Source organism: Haemaphysalis longicornis, unplaced genomic scaffold (assembly GCF_048455015.1).
Source record: "Haemaphysalis longicornis isolate Haplotype H1 unplaced genomic scaffold, Haemaphysalis longicornis Haplotype H1 scaffold_2, whole genome shotgun sequence".
In the NCBI taxonomy this organism is placed as follows: domain Eukaryota; kingdom Metazoa; phylum Arthropoda; class Arachnida; order Ixodida; family Ixodidae; genus Haemaphysalis; species Haemaphysalis longicornis.
Genome location: NW_027526295.1, coordinates 177279545 through 177295255, shown reverse-complemented (window position 1 = coordinate 177295255; position 15711 = coordinate 177279545). Strand labels below are relative to the sequence as shown.

Sequence of the window (15711 nt, the reverse complement as noted above, 5' to 3'; positions counted from 1 at the left end):
TTCAATGGATGCGAACTGCAAGAACCCGTGGTGCCGGGCGATATCAGTGCGGGCCTCGGGTGGTTTTCCGGGGCCCTCCTCTACAGCGTCGTCATTACCATAGTCATTTTGCACCGTTAATCCCCATAACCGTAACAAAACCGATCCTGAAATGTTTGCAACAATACATGCATTTAAGTGGGATCATGGCACTAAAAAGAGGAAGCACTCAGTTGTATGCAGTAATAACACATCGCGCCGCATTGAGTGAAGGGCGCTTTCCCGCAAGGCGGTCGCGGCGCGATTATACGCTAGAAGCATGCTGAGAGTTAGGTGTGCTTCGCAGCAAAGCAAGCACGGCGGGATTCCGAGCCTTAGAAGACGACAGGAAGCACCGCCTCCAAGCCCCTGTGCGCCTGCGCCGCTTAGTTTTGACGCGCAGTCGCAGCTTGTGCACTGACGCTGCACGAAGCACGGCCAAGCGGCGCCGTGTTTGCACCAAGAGTGGACGACCCGTACATCTGGAAGGGCCCATAAAAGTGTGATGATCATTATAAAGGTGTTGATTCAGTACCTCAGAAAGTTTTGAGCCGTTGTAAGAGCTCCCGGAAAATCTTGCACCGTTGTAATAATTTGAATAAATTCTTACACTTCCTTCTGCCTTTCGCCATTGCAAATCGTTGCAGTTTGGTTAGACCAAAATTGATTTGATAAGTAAAAAAAGCGGCTAGATCTTCGATCAAAAGATCTTCGTAGATGCGAGCAACTCGTTCGAGAAATGTACGTGGAACCAACGGATTGCCTTACGGAGATAAGGCGTCAGAGTGTAAGCTATACGACCTCCTTGTCAAATGGGCTCTCGTTGTGGTGATGGGGGAAACTGGCTAGAACCGGTTGAGGCTGGACCCTAGATAAAGGAAACAACTTAGCTGGAAGATCTGTTGGCCGGTTCTTGAACTCGGCGGGGTTGGTGCGACCGGCCACTACGATCTATCTTTTCTCTCATTCTCTACCGGAGGACGGAACAAGATGTCAGCCGCCTTGGCCAACCCAAAAAGAATTAGCTGTGCCGCCTGGAAGGTGCACCAAGATACTGCAAGCATTGTTGAGTAAGCAGACTTTCCTTTCATGTTGCTTTATCTATTTCTTACATGTTTCATTATGGTCGAATTTCCTCACTTTCTATTTTTTTTTCACCACATACTAATTTGCCTCCTTTCTATGCGCTCCTCTTCGTCGATGTTGAATTCTTTACTTTTTTACTTCGGTCCTGCGTCTTCAATATTCTCTTCTTGTACTCTTGCATTCCCTGTGTATTGTTTTGTTTCTCTTCCTATTTTGCCTGTTTTCCTTGTGTTTTCCATCATTTCATCGCTTCTATTGGCATATTACCCGTTTCATTGTCCGCACAGCAGCGAAAATGTATACACGAACATCCGAAGACGATGAACTGTACTAGGACTTGGTATTGGCCTGAATGACGCACTGCGGCGTCAGCTATTGGCGACGTCGCCGGTGGGATTCCAGGTTTAGACATTTCCTAGCCCTGTGTATTACTTGTGCATGGGCGACCACACGCTTTGGGGGGTGGCTTCGGCTATTGCTCCCGCGTTCATTAAAACTACATGATGCAAGAAGGTAGCCGGCTGAACAGGTAATATTACCTACCGGACTAGAAAACAGTGGCTTGGTTCCCCCGATGACATCCCAGCGTACATCACTTCAAGACTTCCTCCAATGACGGGGTCTCGGGGATGGTCACCAAGAGAGCGAGGAGGAAGGTGGAGAAAGTGATAGGACCTGTTTTAATGAGCTGCTTGCTTTTTACCTAATAGCATGCCCTCACACAATTTAACCTGTTTTATCTACCCGTTTGGCGGTACAGCGTGATTTATACCGTTTTTGTTTGAGAACAACATCTTGGAACTCCAAATGACGAAACAAGATATGACACTCTAACAATCTTTTAGAATAGGGAGCTACTAAGTATTAGCACATCTTTTCTATTTTGCATGAAGTGTAGTGTGATTGCAAATCACAGTAGTCTGGTGTTTGCGAGCGAACCCTTCAGTGTGTCCTCATGTAGCAAAAAAATCCGACGAATGGTTTTCTGTTTCATGGTATTATTTGTTTTTGTAAATAGGGAGAGAAATTAAGCAACGATTATTGCGTTTCTGACCATCCCACGTGCACGTCTTTACTAAGTAAAGGATGAACCCGGATGCCAAATGTAGAATGTTCTGGGAACAACATAGAAATGGAAAACCAGAAAATAAAATTGCAGGCACATTTGTCGAAACGTTGGAAGCTATGAACAACGACAAACAACACAGAACATTAAATTTTTTTGCGCATCGTGTGTTAGCTGAATAAACAGGCCTAACGATTGCTTAACACAGATAGAAAAAATGGTAGAAATAATTCAGTATTCACTCATAACTCATCAGCAGGATGAGATGAGAAAGCAAAAGAGGTAATAAAGACTTTACAAAAACTCCTTGTCTCGGCTCAAAGCTCGTTCTTTTCTAACCGGTGTTCTAACGTCAGGTGCAGAGTATCTCCCTGAAAACAGCCATTACAACGCCAAAAATATGGATGAAAGAAGTTGCAGACGTGGGCTGTTTATTTCATGAATAATAAGGACTACAATTTCGGCACGCAGAGGGATGATCTCACGGGTGCGATGATGATGATTATTGCACTCAACCCTTGTTCGCAGGAACGTGTCGAAATTGAAGGCACTTACTCCCGATAAGTAGCACTCGAGGTTTTTCTGGAGTGTTTTCCAAGATGGCAGTCCTTCTTGGGCGAATTAGACGCGAAAAGTTTGTCCATCCATTCGTTGATTCGTCTGTCTGTCTGTCTGTCTGTCTGTCTGTCTGTCTGTCTGTCTGTCTGTCTGTCTGTCTGTCTGTCTGTCTGTAGATTCAAGCACCTCGCGAAAAGGTAAAAAAACTCTTGAAGGAGGTGTTTACACGCACAAGCTCCTCGAACAACAAAATGCGCCAGCATACTTCATGCTTGTAAACATTGTTCGTCAAAAAGAAAGCGTCAGATGTGTTCGAGGCAAAACACCAATGCATAGCGAGTAGGAGCTGCGTTATTTGCACTTAAAATAGACGGGGTCTGATCTTTGCGGCAGAAAATGAGAACTCATTAAAACAATGTTTTGGGCGGAAAAGTGCAAGAACACTAGCGCTCGAGCCTCATTCCGTGGCGGAACTTACTCAAGCAGAACTTACTCAAACTCGACTCTCCTCCTTCCGCGCGGGAAAAGGAGAGTCGAGTCCGACCGGGCTCAAAGCCCGACAGTAACAAGAGGTCCCAATAGGTGGCACGCGAGCTGTGCGAGGCGAGAAAATTGGATTTATTTTAGCAAACCTTTATTCCGTCTACGTGAACTACCGACACAGGAGTATGAGAGGTGGTCAGAGCACAAAGAGAGGCACTGACGTCGCCGAAGCTGCGGAAGACTAGAATCTTTTGAAATTTGCAGCGGAGGCAGTAGATACGAGGGCAATTTTTTCCCCAATTTCGCACGTATTCATTAAAACATGATGCGTAGTTCTGTCATTTATGTCATTTTTTTATTCAAAACGAGTCATCTGGTCTTCGTCGTAAAATACTTCCGTAGGACGTGGTCACGTAGGAGTTATACCACGCGAATTTCATCAATCAGTTGCTCTTAAGTGGTCGCGTGCTGGTGAGTGTCTCTACTACTTCCGCGAGAAGACTGTACGGCGAAGAGGAATCGTCGTATTCTCGGTAAAGCTACTATAAAACTTCGTTGAGTTAATCACTCAGTCACCTTTTCAGCCTAGGGAAGTTCTACATCATTAAAGCCCTTCGGCTTGTCTGCCTTCTTAACCCGAACGGGAAATCTCTCCGGATGAGCTTTTCTTGCTTCAAAACTTGGACCTTCTTTACAGGGCGGATTATCCATGATTCAAAGAGTCTAAATGAACCGCCTCGCCTCCCCCTCTCTCCCCCCTCCCCCCCCCCCCCCCAGGCCTGGGGAAAAAATGTCAGACTTTGTGGTTTGGTTCGAAAAAGTTTAAGCCTCCTGCTGATTTCACCTGGCTGCAACAGAGATGATCTATTTCAAAACTGAATGTTTCGAAAAGGTTGTGCGTTGCATAATGTGCATAATCCTGAAGTTAGCTCGCAGCCCTTCAGTCTGAGGCATGCTGTAGATTCTTGTGGGCAAGCCGTTAGTTTTTTCGGACTTGTTCAGGGTATATGCGTTTTCTCTGCTGCGTCTACTCATCACTGGGCTGTACTCCAGGCTCACTTGAGAAGTAACTTCAAGTCTGAGATACGCGTTGGTCAGCGAGAGGGGATGCAACAGGTCTCTCGTGGCAGGTTCTAAAGAAATCGAATCCGCCTTGATAAAATTATCCGAAGGTCATGATGAACGAGCAGAAACAAAGCACGAGCAACTTTGTTTGCTGAAGGCAATGACGACGTTGGAAACCGTGCTAATGGCCGATTTTTGGGATAGAGTTTTGCAGCGCTTCCATGTCATATAAAACACACTTCAGAGCCCCCCACTGCCATGAAATGATGCCGTAAGCCTCATGATACCATGGAGGGATTATGTATTTGGCTGAAGAGAGAGGTTAGACGAAATTTAAAAAAAAAACTTGAAAAGAAAACGTCGTACAATGTTTCGTAAAAAGAAAGTATTCGGAGAAAGAGAACAATCGACACGATACAACACTGAGGGCACGAGCTCGCCAGAGCCACAAGATCCCTAAGTTCAGTTCCGCTGTGAGAACTTCTTCGTGATGATTAACGATTCCCTGCACGCTATCACAGCTCCCTTGAGTGTTTACACTTAAAGCCTGCGTGCAGTTTGCTGTTATTATAGATTGGAACTGCTGTTCGCCAGAGCACAGGCGCCTGCCAGAAATGGAGCTCGTGAAAAGTATCCATCTGATCTCTCTGGTACATTCCCTGATGAGATTGAACAGTTTATTTAATTTGTGAGCAATGAAGGCTGTTATTTGTTGCAGACATGCCGAAACTTCCAATTCGTGAAAGCCTTAAATGTTCATTGCAAGATGTTCATATTCCTTATTAGATTTTTGTGCTTGATAATCGCACTGGCAAACCATCTTTCAGTAAGCTGAAATGATCAAGATAAAGCCTCGATCAAGCATTACCGACAGCCGCCTCAGCGGTTTATCGCCGCTGAGCGTGAAGACGGAGATTCTTAAAAGGTTCAATGACGAAAATCTCATCAACAAACTGTCCCAGCAAAAAAATGAAAATGCTTGTAGAAACGTACACACATATCTTTCTTTTCTAGAAAGATGAATAAAAAGAGAAAACATATTAATACGTATACACGCCCGATTGAAAGGTTGAATTTCTATGCTACGCACTACCTATTTTTTACACTGTGTGGAAGTGGAACATTCTTTGAAAAGCGTAAATTTCTCTCGCAATTTAATAGCAGTAAAGGCTAGTGCAATGTGAATGTGTTTCCGTATCTCATAAAAGTGGATATTGCCTGCAGAAATGTAAATTTTACAACTATTTTAAAGGGAGTCATCTGTGCATAAATGAAAACATGCATGATCGTTCTGCATGATTGTGGTTAGAGGGTGTTATTAAAAACACTTCTGTGAAAGTTCGGCACCGCTCTCGTTTCCCGTAGGCGTCACCTTCTCTAGAATTTTTGGCTCCCCGCTTGATTAACTTGAAATATGTGAATAATAAACCATATAAATTATTTTTTCTTCTCCCTGACTTATGCAATATACATAATATCCCTATTTGTATGGACATATTTGTGTTGCTGGATAAAATCACAAAATAGCCAGACGACTACTAGCGTATTTAGTATAAGCATTTGCGCACTGTTTCTGAAAAAAGCCCACCTGTCTACTTAGGCAAGGCTCACACGCAGGCAACGAAAGCGTGCGCTGCCGAATTAGGGAAGCAGATAGAGGAAGCCACTTTTCATGAATGCGCTTCCTGATTTTCTAGCAAAGACGTCTATTGAAACAAGGTTAAACTACGCTAAAGGGTAAGACGAATGGAAGAAACACCTACGACACTTACACTGCACTTGTAAGTGTCGTATGTATTTCTTCATTTCATCATAACTTCTGTCGCAGTTTACCCTTCTTTCAGCATGAATCAAATAGCCCGAAAATCTTAATGCTGTCTATTTCTCTTCGTCACCTGGTATTAATGAATTCCGATGACAAGTTCTCCACGTGTTCTGCCAGAAAATAGACGTCGAGGCGATATTCATAAATACTCCCTAGATTATTAAATAAATACGGCATGTGTTCTTTGTAGCGAATTCTAAAAAGCGTCAAATCTCAATAATGACGTGAGGGTAAAGTGGAAGGACGGGGGAGGGGCTCTCCCTTGTTTTTTTGTTTTTTTTATGCGGGCACTCAGGAGTGTTAATCCGGCCGTGCTAAATTTGGGTCATCCGGTAACGTAATTTCACGCGGCTAGAAATTCGAAGGAAAAATATTCTTGACCTTGTAGCACCAGCTCCAGCGATATCGCTGGATCGAGCGCCGCTCCTCGGGCAGCAGCCCGATAGACATGGTCACAGGCTGCGTGGGCGCGCGAGCGCACGGGGACACGGGGGTCTCGCCGGTGCTCACAAAATAGAATCTGGTTTTGCCTTGCGACGAACGGTCGTCCTGCCTGAGGCTCCTTCCTCTCGCCCGACATAGCGCCCTACAAGCTCAACAAAGCTACCATGAAGCAGTGGCGGGTTTTCAAGAATCTCAACTGAAGATCGCCCTTCTGCAGTTCCTTTTCTGGCTTTAATTGTACATTTTTCTCTAAAAAGCTGTCTAGTGCGAGCAGTTTAAAGTCGTGAGCCTGCCCTCCTCAGCCGACGCGGCCTCTTCGGCCTTCTCAAGGAGCCCACCTGTTTTGGGTCGAACTGTACGCATTTAAGATGTCCCAAGTTACAAACCCCCCACCTTCTACTTCCCCTTCCCCCACTTGACGTAGAGTCTTCCTGCCACAATAAAGGCTACCTCTTCCTCCTCCATTGTATTGGACCTTCTCTTTTGGTGCCTCGATCACAGTGTTCGTCCCTTACCAGGAATTGGTTGGATTATGCATTATATGACGTCATCAAACCATTCAATCATCTTAAAATTACCGTTTTAATACACAAGAAGGTTTGGAGTTCAACCTCTTCGCACAGCATTCAATTTTGTGAGAAGAGGGTTAACCGGGCCAGTCGGCGCATAATCGTCGCGCAGTAAAGAGAGCATGAACAGGACTGAGAAAGACCCCATCCAGTGCTGACTGCGTGGAGTATTTTCTTTCCTGGTCTTCTTTGTGCCCTATTTTCGGTCTAAGCTTTCGAGTTCTTTAAGGTTCTTTGGTATACTACTGATAAGCTGTACGACGTGCCCACAATGATCTTAAAGTGGTTAATTCTTTCTACATCCCGACACGCCTCTCTCGCAACCAACTCCAGTTGATGCGTTGAGCACAGCTTTAGGATGATGTTTGCCACAGACAGACAGACAGACAGACAGACAGACAGACAGACAGACAGACAGACAGACAGACAGACAGGATAGTTTTATTTGGCCACAGCAGGGGCGATTAGGCCGGCGACGCCTTCTCCCTTTTCCGTCGAACAGCAGTGCCCCTTTTGGGATGGGGGTCGGGTGCCGTCAGCCAAGCGGGCCAGCTGTTCTTGTACTTCGGGGTTTGGGCCACGTAGGGCAGCTTCCCAGCGCTGTAAAACCTTCCGGAGGCTTCACGACACCTGAATGCTTCCCAAGCATCCACAGCGCTTCGCTGTAAGCAAAGCGCGCCCGTCAGAGCGGTCTCGCTCAAACCGTAAGTGCAAATGCACGTAAGTGGGGCGTTGTTCTTTTTCCCGCTGCCATTCAACTTCGAGTGCCACGAGATCAAGAAAAATGCCAATCGACTCGTGCGTGCCACCGAAATCCTGGCGCAGGTACGCGGCCAGGGCTCAATTTTTATTAATCGAGGTACTGTAGCCAATCCGTACTGAGAGCTTTCGAGTGCGTTCTAGGAGAAATCTGCGCAAGCTCGAGCGCAGCTTACTGCTATTGCGATCAATAATGTCTGCACAATAAGCGTTTGAGTGACTTCCCACGCACTGCAGTTGCAACTGGTGCTGTAGCACTTGTACGATGTCTGTGACGTGTGACGTAGAAAGCGACGTCAACAAGCCTGCCGGGAGTGGGCAAGATATAGTACTTAGCGTATAAAACGACAAATGTGTCACGGAAGAAGGCAAGCTGCGAAGCTACAAAAGCCGACCAGCGACGCGATTGAAATGGCCTCGATTTCTCCTACTTTCGCCAAATGTGGCTCCTGGTGTGGTCATTCATCTAACACATCATTTCTTCGCGACAAATCTCAAAATCCGGCAGATGGCCAGACTCTCGGGTGCTAAGAACGGTTTCTCAGCAAAAGGTTCAAGGTTCACTCTCACTGCGCTGTCCGAGCTCTATTGCGCCTCCCCCCCCTATTCCCCTTCCAAAATAAAATACATCTATTTACTCCTTTCACAGTACAGCTCATGTGCATGTCGCCGACACTCGTCAATGTTTGTAAAGAGCGGTTTGAGTGGTGATAACACAGATTTCTTAGGTGTCGGGGTATGCGAACAGCGCCGATAAGGATGCACCCGGAATCAGCGAGCAGGTGGAGAGGATGTCATTTCAACGGTATCAGGGGCGATGCTCGGAGTTGCTAAAACGGAGTTCATTGGGACAGGTGAGTTTTTTGTTCGTTATTCGCTTCCCTTGCTTTTCACCTTTATTGACACTCGTTGGTCTTGTTGGCCTTGTGCTATTAAATCCAAACCATCATCATGTTTTTGCACCTTTCTGCCAGCCATTTAGTTCACAGACCACAGACCCACCAGCAGGTAAATTGGTAACACCCGCGGCCTCTGCAAACTTCTTCACCCGTTTCCCTTTGGTACAAATTTGGTTGTTAAATACATGACGCCGTTGTGCCATTACACAGTTTGCAGTTGGTACCAGACCAGAACAACAAGGTCGAATGCCAACAGAGGCATGAAACGCCGTGTCCAAGTTGTACTTCTCGGCGTGAAGCTTAAGTCGTGCAAAGCATTCGTGCTCATTCACGCCTTCGCTTCTCGCATTTGTTGCAGCCGTGATGGTGACCCGAAATTTTCGACGCCTCACAGCCCATGTTGCGATGATGTAGCAATCCCGTCATCCTTGGGAGCCTTCTGTGTCGATAACGCTTTCCGCTTTTCCTGCTCCCTGCACAGAAAAAAGAGGCAGTGAACGACACTGGATAAAGTAAATAGAACGGCAGTTTTCATGAAATGGCAACGAGCGTCAAAACACCGGATCCGTTACGCTTAGTCTCTGTAACGCAACCAAAACACAAAACGGACACTCTCTCCTCAGATGGCTGATCAGCACGAAAAAAAGGAACTTTTGTTGATTTCTCGTGTACGTTTATAGATGTTTCGCCTCTCATTCAATGTTTATAACTGTCCATACGTTCTTCGGGGTATACTTTCTTGTCACCGTGGTGCCCTCAGCGTGTGGTTGTGGTCTCTGGTCGCGCCCCTGTGCCACCGTAAACCGCGTCGCAGGGCTGAAATTGGCGGGAGGAGAGGGGCGTGGTGGTAGACGGTGAGGGTGGTCAGAGCAGGTGAGCTATCATGTCGGCATCATTCCGCATGTGTCGTCAAAACAGTGCGTTGCTTCTGTCACTCCCAACCATCGCTGCCGCATTCCACCATGAATAAGGAAGCGCAACCTTCATAAATGGCCAGAAATGAAGCCACGGGTTGTCTAAAGATATCAGAGAAGGGTCCAGAACGTTTCCAAGGGCAAGTGTACAGCTGCCGCTGTCATTCAGTTACAGCATCCAGTTGCCAGTATACTGGATCAGTTTATTTTGCGACCGGAAGTTCACAGATTAAATGTTGCGCGAAGCCAGGACGTCAGGGGCACTATGTTTTGCTAGGTGCAGAATGGGTGGGGTGGCAGTCGCGTCGGCCTCTCAGTGGCGTTTCGTTTGGGTGGAGATTCATTTGGGTAGGGAGGTTTGTAATCTGTACCATGCCCACGTCATCTGAACATGGCGCGTTGTGCAGCTTAGACGTGTTACGTGCATGGTTCAAGGCATTTGCAAAGATAAAGGGGCGACTCTAAGGTAGGCGTCGATGATGACCGGTAAGGGGTAATGATATTTCGCTGAATAACAAATATGTCAATGTTCCTTCACATTTGAAACTTTGTTCTTTGTCTTTGGACCACCCTATATTATCACTGCATCTGTAGACACCATACTTAATGTTCTACTTAAGAACTACTTGAAAAAAGGAAGAACTACTTAAGCAGAAAAAGGAAGAGTTTGGTAACCCAATTTAAGCATGAATAGTGATGGCACCTCAGTATTCGTCGTTACAAAAAATATTTTGCTCAAGAACACAAAGAAGAAATGACCGTTGCGACATTACTATGCCGGAAAGATGGCCAGAGTGTACATCACTGTCTGATCGGAGGCTTAAAAGCCTCCAGGGCAAGCGCTAAGAGAGCGTTTTCGAAATTATGCATTGCCGTGATCGAAGTTGAATAGTATAGCTGTAGTTGCATCGTGAACGAGTACAGGCGACATTGCAGTTAGTGGCTTTCACACAAAAACCAGCAAATACAGCTGCGCATGCCAAGATTTTTTGTATGGTTTCTATGGTTGAAATGGTGACTGCCTTTTCTTTGACCAAATGAACTTCAGGAAGGCACCAATAAAAAGAACACGTAGTAGAATGTCGGTGAACGTCTCCCAGTATTGATGACCTTAATATAAAGGCTACATATCTGTAATTTGTTATAAATAGGCAGCTTCGGGTAGGTTTAGCCGACCGGTACGAAGATAGGAACAGTATGAGCTTAGTATCGGTCATTGGAAAGAAGAAAGAAGCAATCTTTATTTTCAAAAAATGGTTCAAATACACCCCTTAATATAAGTCCTAATTTTCATGCACACTAATAGGGCACCTACTTCAGGCCCAGAACTGACACTGTAACGGGGTGTGGACACCACGTGATGTATCAGACGTCTATATTCGGGCTCGCTGAAACCAGATGCCAATGTGTTTCGACGCGGTCACGTGCTCTACGCTAAGGCAAGTAGGAGCCACAAGGTCCAAATAACACGATTCGCTGATTTAGCCTGACAATAGGAACTGCTTAAACAAACAGTGATGCTACATGGGTCCGATGTGTCATAACGGTGCCTAATTCTTGGTAATGTTTGAAGATGAGGCACAGGTCATCAGGACGCATCCCTTCCAGCAGAAGGAACGACAAACATTTTCGAGAACACGTGTGTACTGCTACCAGGCCCTTGTGTAGTGTTTGACACCTTGCTGTCCCCCCTCCCCTTCTTCTTTGCGTCATCCTAAGCTTATTTTGTCCGCCCTCATCTCAAATAGACAGCCCTGTCGTCAGTGGGTCTGAATTTTTCAGTATTTATTAGAGCTTTCTCTCTCTATCTCCACAGAAGACCTACAGTTTGCCTTTATTCACAGTCTTTCAAAAATCAGCACGCCGCGGCTCTTCATTTATTTGGCCAAGAGCTGATTTTCCCATTGCTTAATTGTTGGTACACCGTTATGATTACAGAGTCTCTCTCTCACTCTCTCTCTGTGTACGATGAAGCGCGTAGAAACTGCAAACAGAATGCGCATAAAAATCACTGATTCCGAATGCATTATGAAAAACCTAACTGAATAGGTAATCGGCCTACATAATGTAAAAATGGGAATATAAAAGAAGATATTTATTTGATTAAGGCTTCCCAATTAAAAATAGATCCACCGACTTGTAGTCAGTATGAGTAGTTAGTTGATTCGATTTGATCACTTATTCAACAACCAATCAATCACTCTACTGCAAGCATCAAAATTTGATAGATCAATACACGAATTCGGCCAGTAGCTCCACACGCCAAGCACAAGCGGATGAAACTTGATGCATTTTGTAGTAAAAAGTTAATGTTTAGACGAAATCCAACTTTAGCGGTTATGCAGCTATGAAGGTGTGTCCGCGTTTGTAGAAAGCAAGGAAAAACTTTGAAGCCATAATTCTATGAATCCCAGAATCTTTCTCTCTTTGTAACATGGCGAAAGCTTCGAGGCACATATGATTCGTTTATTTTTCTATTTATTTATGTTAGAGTTTATGGTATCAAAAACTTTATAAAGAACCCTATCACATTTTATGTGGCAGTAGCTGCGCCAAGGCTCAAGCGACTCTCACCGTTCACTCCTGGCCCGCCTGGCAGCAGACATGGGGCAGAAGCAGAGACCCTGGTTCTTGCCGAAGTTCTCTCCGTCCTCGATGGTCTGTGGCAGTGCCTGCTCTAATGTCTCAGGCAAGAAGAAGGCAGCCACAGTGGCCAAAACGGACAGCGCGCCCATCACCAGCATAGGCGTGTACGTGTCGCGCTCCACCTGCATAGTGAATTCCAGAGCTATACAACTGGTCACAACAAAAGACAAGCAGGTTCAAGTTTTGCTGAGCTGACCATTAAACCAAATTTATGATGTAAGCAATGCCACTTATGTGCAGACAGAAGCTCAAAGTTATTACATTCTCAGTAGCTTTTTCAGAAATTTGAACGGTTAATGTCATGACCCCTTGCATTGGATAGTAGCTCTGCAAGGATAATTAGTGCTCTGCTTGCTACAGTGACAGCAGTCAATACTAGGGGTCATTGTTTTCACAACCGCCCAGATGCACATATGCACATCTAAAGCCATGTTGGCCTAACAGCGTATCCACAGCGAACTTGCACAACCATGCCTCAGGAGCGTGCCCATTTGACAAAGAGAATGTTGGTGACGTAGAGAGGTCAGCCTAGAAGTGAGCTTGACTTAGTACGCCCTATGGCGATGAAAAAGTGCGAAGCCCGCAAGCACAGAGAAAATCGCCCGAACAATAACGGACGTAGGAACGTAATGGTAACACAGGCTTGAGGAGCAGCAGGAGAAAAAACTTTATTGTGAGCCTGGTGATGTGGGAGTGGCTCCTCTGTCCAGGAGACTATGTGACGACCCTGCTGTCTCAGACCTAGACACCAGGAGTTGCTGTGTATCCAAGCCGGCACTGGTCGTCAGGTTCTCCAACAGCTCAAGGAGGGGAAGGGAAGTGGGTAAAGGTGGGAGGGCTGGGTTGTGTGCACACCTCAAGATCATGTGTAGGAGTGTGGAGTTATGGTAACGTCGCACAGAATGGTTTTAGATTGCAGTCACGGACATAAGGCAGCAAAGGCATTTTAGCCCGTGTAGCAGCGACCGCCGAGTGACATAACTGAAACTTGGGTGTCCGCTAGAGATGAGCCTACGAAATTCTCAGAGTACCCAGTGTAGAAGTTGTCTTTGGAAAGGCAAGGCACAATAGCAGGGCCCTGGCCGATGCCTTCCAAGGAGGTGAGTGCTAGCATTTGGATCGGAGCAACCCATGGTAGAATGCTGAGTATACAAACTTGTAAAAGGAAAAAAAAACAGCGCACGAAACGCCTGATGAAAGGAACTCAGCATCTCATTCAACCTTAGTAAAATAGCTCGAGGTGTACTACATACAAAATATGTTGTCGCACAACTGCTGGTATTGTTGTTCTATATTACAAACAAATAAGTTAGCGCTTAACAGACAGTGCACACGAAAGAAGGCTGACGGGAAGCGCCAGTCCCGTCCGTTTCTTTTCGTATGTAGTGTGCTTATCGCAGACTTATGAAAATGAAGCTTTCTTTGCCTCACTGATGGCGGTGTAGCAACCAAATACACTCCGGGGAAGCCAACATTACGCTTTTCAGGGCACATGCTGATGATGATGATGGCGGTGGTGGGGCTGGCCGTGGTGGTAGTGGTGGTATTTGTGAAACGAAAAAAAAAGTTTCCCGTATTCGGAAACAAACCTGGGTCCCTTGCGTTATGAAGCCGACATATATCCGATATCGCCATCATCGCATTCGGGTTGCTCACCATTTCCTTTGGGTTCGTTGTGCCGACGTTGGCCTTGGGCTTTCGCTGGGTTGAAGGGGACTTTGGCTTTGGACTTTGTCACTTTTAATGGGAAAACAGAGGTTGTCTCATAAAGAACGCGCTAGCTAAGCTTGTACTCTCGACGTTGGCACTACTCCATTTGATTTGCTCACACAAGGAAGGTTCGCGTTTCAACCAACGTCATTGTGATGATACGGGGGGGGGGGCATTTGAACTCTCTTTTGTTTTCTTTCCTTCCGAAGACACGCGAGTCTTGACCACGTCATCAGCCACACACCCTGAGATACTACCTTGAAGAACGGAAAGTTGGGCTAGTTGGTATGTGTTCATCTTGGTGGAAAACAAAAGCGCTAAAAAAACACGGACGAAGCTGTCCCTGTCGCCGTTCTGTCTACGTCTTCCTTCGTCCCTGTTTTTTGAGCGCTTTTGTTTTCCACCAAAATGAATACTACCTTGACTTGGTGCCAGGTGGAAAACTAAGAGGCAAGCCCTCGACAGCCCTTGCAGAGCCCCGCCCACCGCAGGAAGCATATCCTTGGGCTGACGCGACGGACGAAAACGGGCACACAACGAGTTAAAACTTTCTAACACAAAAATCGCAGACAGACATACGTAGCCGCCGGACGACCATATGCTCCTCGTATTCCGCTGTTTTGCCACGTGTCCACATAACAGAGTGCGTGCTTTCCGTCTTCCTTTGTGCCGTATGCTTGTAGCGGATGTCAAGTTTCCCACTCGTCCACAGAGGTTGAAAGAAAGTCACGACTGAACGCTGCAACAACGCAAATGTAGCTAAAAAGTTCATTACGATGGGCAGTGCCCTCTAAGTAACTGACAGGCTTTGTTCGTCAGTACGATCAATGCAAAGGGCACCTACATAAGGCAACGCAATGGGAATGCAACGGGCTCATCGAAACTGTCGAAAAAGATTCTAATAGGTTGCAAAAGAATGGCGTGACAGCTGTCATAGGGATCGAAGATATATTTGCTTTTCAAATTACGTTTCTAACCTATATCTGCTGGCTTTATCATGCCACATCAGAGGAACCACTAGAGGACTGCAGTTTTCGACGCTCCTAAGTGTTGGAGCCTGTATAGCGACATTACGTTCACCCTCCCCTAATACGCTATTGGAATGTTGTTTTCGTTTGGTTTTTCTTTTATTCTTTTTGTTATTAGAAGGCACGCACCGATATAGGAAACGAGCGTCTTACGTAAGAAATAGAACCCGGGTGGAAGACATCCAAGCTCAATCAAAGAGAAAAAAAGTGGAGTTGGGGTGGTTATGTAATGCGGGGAACCGACATACGGTGGCCGCCAGAGTTACAGAATTGCTCCCAAGAGGCCGTACTAAATGTATGAGGAGGAAAACGATAACTAGATAGAAATATGGAATAAAGAAATTGCGCAGCAAAGTGGGGATTTGGACGGCAAAAGATGAGAGCAGTTGCAAGTTTACGACAGACGCCTTCGTCATGCAGAGGTCATTAATACCCCATTAGCCTCGTGATACACATATGCCGTGCGGAACAAGATATCACCGTTAACAAACGACGAGATATAATATGAGATAGCAGTAGTAATCTCGTCGCCGATGTTGTCAACAAAAAGCTGGTTTTTTTTTCCTCCGTATTCAATGCCATTTTCACTCGTGGTATATCAGTCGCGCGAATGAGTCGTGCGGATTTGGACTATCACAGTC

At 45.9% G+C, this 15711-nt stretch overlaps 1 protein-coding gene across 1 annotated transcript in view; it reads right to left on the bottom strand.

The window, feature by feature from the left end:
- Nucleotides 1-7534: 7534 nt before the first annotated feature.
- Nucleotides 7535-15711, bottom strand: part of LOC144169526 (solute carrier family 22 member 7-like) — a 38586-nt gene continuing 30409 nt past the window's right edge. Inside the window, exons 10-11 of the mRNA XM_077698735.1 lie at nucleotides 12261-12454; nucleotides 7535-9245 (exon numbers count right to left, since the gene is read on the bottom strand). Of these exons, the coding sequence (XP_077554861.1) occupies nucleotides 9161-9245; nucleotides 12261-12454 (279 nt within the window). The 3' untranslated portion in view covers nucleotides 7535-9160. The remainder of the gene's footprint in view (nucleotides 9246-12260; nucleotides 12455-15711) is intronic.